At 37.7% G+C, this 4,984-nt stretch overlaps 1 protein-coding gene across 2 annotated transcripts; it reads right to left on the bottom strand.

Annotated features, from left to right (window-relative positions):
- Positions 1-402: 402 nt before the first annotated feature.
- On the bottom strand, positions 403-4,770 carry cabp5a (calcium binding protein 5a). 2 transcript variants are annotated; one of them, XM_062055759.1, is made up of 7 exons: positions 4,563-4,770; positions 4,441-4,490; positions 4,089-4,119; positions 3,863-4,006; positions 2,275-2,384; positions 2,043-2,190; positions 403-1,963 (listed from the first exon to the last, which is right to left on the bottom strand). In XM_062055759.1, the coding sequence occupies exons 2-7, from the start codon at positions 4,486-4,488 to the stop codon at positions 1,935-1,937; spliced, it is 510 nt and encodes a 169-aa protein (XP_061911743.1). In that variant the 5' UTR covers positions 4,489-4,490; positions 4,563-4,770; the 3' UTR covers positions 403-1,934. The 2 variants fall into 2 exon arrangements, with proteins under 2 accessions (XP_061911743.1, XP_061911742.1); XM_062055758.1 differs by having other exon boundaries at positions 4,559-4,768.
- Between the last annotated feature and the right edge of the window lie 214 nt (positions 4,771-4,984).

Below are 4,984 nucleotides of genomic sequence, written 5' to 3'. Positions count from 1 at the left end.
ATATTTTCACCAAAAGTACTTTATACGGCGTAAAGGGAGTCACGACAGTGTGACGTGTTGTGCCGTATAACTTTCTCTCCCGTGTGTGTGATTGCATCAGTTAATGTACACAAAGTTGTGTGAGCACACAGACGTCGCCCATGCGTGAAAAATAATTCCAGGTGTGTGTGGGCGTGAGAGAGAAAATATTCAGTAGTGTTAATGAAAGTGTTTCAGTAGTGTGTGTGAGAGAAAAACATTTCAGTTGTTTATGTGAGAGCATTTCAGTAGTGTGTATAAGAGTGCTTCACTAGTGTGTGAGAGAGAAAAACATTTCAGTTGTTTATGTGAGAGCATTTCAGTAGTGTGTAAAAGAGTGTTTCAGTAGTGTGTAAAAGAGTGTTTCAGTAGTGTGTGAGAGAGAAAAACATTTCAGTTTTTATGTGAGAGCATTTCAGTAGTGTGTATGAGAGTGTTTCAGTAGTGTGTGTGAGAGAAAAAACATTTCAGTTGTTTATGTGAGAGCATTTCAGTAGTGTGTATAATAGTGTTTCAGTAGTGTGTATGAGAGTGCTTCACTAGTGTGTGAGAGAGAAAAACATTTCAGTTGTTTATGTGAGAGCATTTCAGTAGTGTGAAAAAGAGTGTTTCAGTAGTGTGTGTGAGTGTTTCAGTAGTTTGTGAGAGAGAAAAACATTTCAGTTTTTATGTAAGAGCTTTTCAGTAGTGTGTATGAGAGTGTTTCAGTAGTGTGTGTGAGAGAAAAACATTTCAGTTGTTTATGTGAGAGCATTTCAGTAGTGTGTATGAGAGTGTTTCAGTAGTGTGTGTGAGAGAAAAAACATTTCAGTTGTTTATGTGAGAGCATTTCAGTAGTGTGTATAATAGTGTTTCAGTAGTGTGTATGAGAGTGCTTCACTAGTGTGTGAGAGAGAAAAACATTTCAGTTGTTTATGTGAGAGCATTTCAGTAGTGTGAAAAAGAGTGTTTCAGTAGTGTGTGTGAGTGTTTCAGTAGTTTGTGAGAGAGAAAAACATTTCAGTTGTTTATGTGAGAGCATTTCAGTAGTGTGTAAAAGAGTGTTTCAGTAGTGTGTGTGAGTGTTTCAGTAGTTTGTGAGAGAGAAAAACATTTCAGTTTTATGTAAGAGCTTTTCAGTAGTATGTATGAGAGTGTTTCAGTAGTGTGTGTGAGAGGAAAACATTTCAGTTGTTTATGTGAGAGCATTTCAGTAGTGTGTATAAGAGGTAATTCTGAATATTGTCCCTCATACGTCGTCCATGCGTTCTTGAATATAACAAATGGTAAATGGGTTATACTTGTATAGCGCTTTTCTACCTTCAAGGTACTCAAAGTGCTTGGACACTGTGTTCACATTCACACGGTGATTCACACACACATGCACCACAACAAGCAAGGGTGAAGTGTCTTGCTCAAGGACACAACGGACGTGACTAGGACGGCGGAAGCCGGGGATCAAACTAGGTCGGCCATAAATCTGTTTACAAACGACGTTGCCAAATGTTAGCCGGGGATCGAACCAGGTTGCTGGCACGGTCGCTCTACCAACCGAGCCACGCCGTCCTCCAACAAAAGTGTCAGCACTATGATAAAGAAGGTGAGAAACACTATTGAATTCAAGAAGGAAGTCGTAGAGGTGGCGCCACTCAATAAAGTCTTCAATAAACGATAAAGTTGATGTTAAATGTACGTGTAGCCATGCCATTCCTAATGTAAAATGATTCTCCATCTGTGTTAGCATTATTGGGTGTCTGGAACGGATTATTTGGATTTATTATTTCTTGTTGGAAACATTCATACACGGATGAATTCGGAAAATCGAGGTACCACTGTAGATTTAGTCTCTTGATTGTCAGTCTTTGCATAGCAGAGTAACTTGCTTGAGTTTTGACTGAAAATGTAGCACAGGTGCAAAGGTCCGGTCAGCCTTGTGGTCATTGATGGGACATCATTCTGACAAACTCTAAGGGAGACACAAATGATGACATCACCATGAAACGTATGGAAGCCGAGCAATATTTTAACGGAGAGGACGTTAGTACCTTCAAAGTCTACCGTGCCATCTCCGTTGTCGTCCGCCTCTTTGACTATGGTGTCTATCTCCCTGCGGCTCATGTGCTCCCCCATTAGCTTATTCATGGCGGAACGCAGCTCCTCTGTTGTGATCTCGCCGTCGCCATCCGCGTCGAACTATAGCAAAAAGGTCAGCGGTCAGGATGTGGTGGTGAGCTGGGTGGTGAGCTGGGTGGTTCGCGGTTACGGTCGGTGTTTGACCTCTTTAAAGGCGTTTTTCAGCTCCTTCACGCCAATCATGCCAGCAGTTTCTGCCAGAAGTTTGGGTGCCATCAGTTCCACAAAGTCCTCAAAGTCAACTCGGCCGCCAACTGTGGGGCAAATGAGATGAAAAGGTCGGCCATAAATCTGTTTACAAACGACGTTGCCAAATGTTAGCTTTTCCTTAGTAGTGTGTGTGCGTGCCTATTTATCAGTAGCATAAAGGGTATACAGTATACTAGTGCTGTCCAAAGATTTATCACAATTTTGTGATTACTGTAATCACGATTAATCATAGTAAATTACTTCCTTACACAATTGAAAATGACTTTAAAAAACTGAGTACGTTCTAAATAGACACTAAAATAAAGCCAAATAATAATGTTAAATGTATACCTCCTAGACAGTGTCAGTCAATACTAAACATTATTAAATGTATTAAAGCAGTTTTATTTTGATACAGCGTATGTATCATGTTGCAGACAATGATCATTTGTTCAAACTCATAAATGCCATTATAAATTAATGTCATTTTAATTCATTTATTTAGTCTTTTTTAAAATAACAAAAATATATCAGCTATAATTTAATTTGAAAACATTCTTAATAATTAAATATATGTTTTGTATTTTTGTTTCTTTTGATCATTATAGAAACATGTAACTAAATGGTCAAACAAACATTTTAAACAATGTTTTCATTTTTTTAATTACATTTTTTTTGTTATTGTAGATATATGTATACATATAATTTTTTTGTATCAGTTTCATTTCTTAAATTAGTCAATTACTGTGCAAAGAAAGAAAAAGTAAATGATTAAAGTTTTTATCAAAAGTGTATATTTTAGATTTTTTTATTTAGTTCATCAGCTTTATTAGCTTTGAAAAATGCATATTATATAAATATTTTGTTATTGTCGAGATAGACAAACGTACGTTTTAGTTACTGTACAATTACTGTACTGTAATTATTTTTGTTCCAAGAAGGACACAGAAAATAATAATTAGCTTTTTAAATGTCTTAAATAGTGTTGATTTTATATTACATAATTGATATAAAAAAAATTTATCAGATTAATCACAGGTTAAAAAAAATTTTCATGATTTTAAATGTACCTAAAAAGACCACAATATTAAGACAGAAATTCAATATATTGTTATCTGGTATAAGTTTTCAGGGTTTATTTTGAAATGAAATTTGCCAGTAAGCACACCAGTTGGAGTTTTCTCACGCATCTTTGCACTGACGTATGCATTGACCTGATCACTGACCATATAACAACACGCGCCACCTTTCAGGTAACCATACGCGGTTTAAAAAATACATTTAAAAAACACAACATTTTTTAAGTAATTGAAAAAATGTAACGCTGCATGCACTCAAAATGAATTGCGTAGTAAGTCTGTTTTTTTACATGCTTACTGTTATTTATTTATTTTTTAGATTAATCACATGAGTTAATGCATTCAATTAGACACCTGTTGTATATAGATTTTTAAAAAATACTGTAAAATGCCGGCCATATATAAAGTCAAAACATGAGATTGTGGTTTCCAGTGGTGTAGAAGAAGAAGAAAACAATTCTCACGGTTCATGTTGATGTTTTGACTCAGCTCAATGAGCTCCATCTCGGTGGGCATGTATCCCATGGTCCTCATCAGGTTGCCCAGGTCCTTACAGCTGATCAGGCCGTCCTTGTCCTTGTCAAACTCATTGAACGCTTCACGCAGTTCTGCGGAAAACGTGCAATCGAGCCGTCATCCAGAAAGGTATCGTTATAAAACAAGCAAAGGGCTGAGTTTGTTTCTACTTACCATCGATCTCATCATCCGCCAACTCTCTCGACTGCATAGGTAGAAGAAAATTTAAAAAATGTGGATAGAAACTATAGAAAAGTTGAGAAAAGTTTGCCCTCTTCTAGCAGCTGTATGAAAAATGATGATCGTGAAGCGAAATAAGGTAATTAAACCGTTAAAAGCAACTTTCAGTGTGATGCAGTGCACTGCAAACCACAATGATAAATATATAAATACAGTAGTGGTCAGCTATGTATAAATCAACGTTACAGTGTTAAGTGGCTGCACCTCACTAATCCAATCAACTTTTTTGGCTATAGTTTACAAACAATCAGACAAATCGATCAAAAACACTTTCCTGTATACTTACAATGTTTTTCCCGCCTCGCAAGAAGATGCACGCCGCTCCCAAACTCATGTCTGTAAAATGACATAATTATATCATTAAAACTACAAGGTACGGAGTGATGGTTTTTAACTGTTCTCACCTGCCTGTTGTGGTTTAACCAATCACATTATATGCAACCTCCAATGTTCAAAATGTTTTTTTCCTCTATCTTGACAGGTTGTCGTGGAATGGCTCTCAGCACGCCACGCCACCCCGCCTTGATGCTGCGAGTTTGTCAGATCAGGGGAGGTGTGGCTGCCTGCTTGCATCCAGTCTTGGTTATGATGCGCAGGGAGGAGTCAGAGGAGTGACCGCAGGACAGCAGGACGTGGGAGGTTGGGAGCTTAAACCATACCCTGTTTTGAGCCCAGAGGTGACATCATGATGCAAATAATCCTGCCACCTTGGCCTGGCACAAGTAAGAGTACACCATCAGTTTAAGAATGGCCTGTTTCCAGCCCACTATCGAACATGCTTTTTATCTACTGCAAGTAACAACCGTCAGCTTATTTCAGACACCAGTCAT

The sequence above is a fragment of the Entelurus aequoreus genome, linkage group LG08 (assembly GCF_033978785.1).
Source record: "Entelurus aequoreus isolate RoL-2023_Sb linkage group LG08, RoL_Eaeq_v1.1, whole genome shotgun sequence".
NCBI lineage: Eukaryota > Metazoa > Chordata > Actinopteri > Syngnathiformes > Syngnathidae > Entelurus > Entelurus aequoreus.
This window is presented reverse-complemented; position numbering and strand designations above follow the sequence as displayed.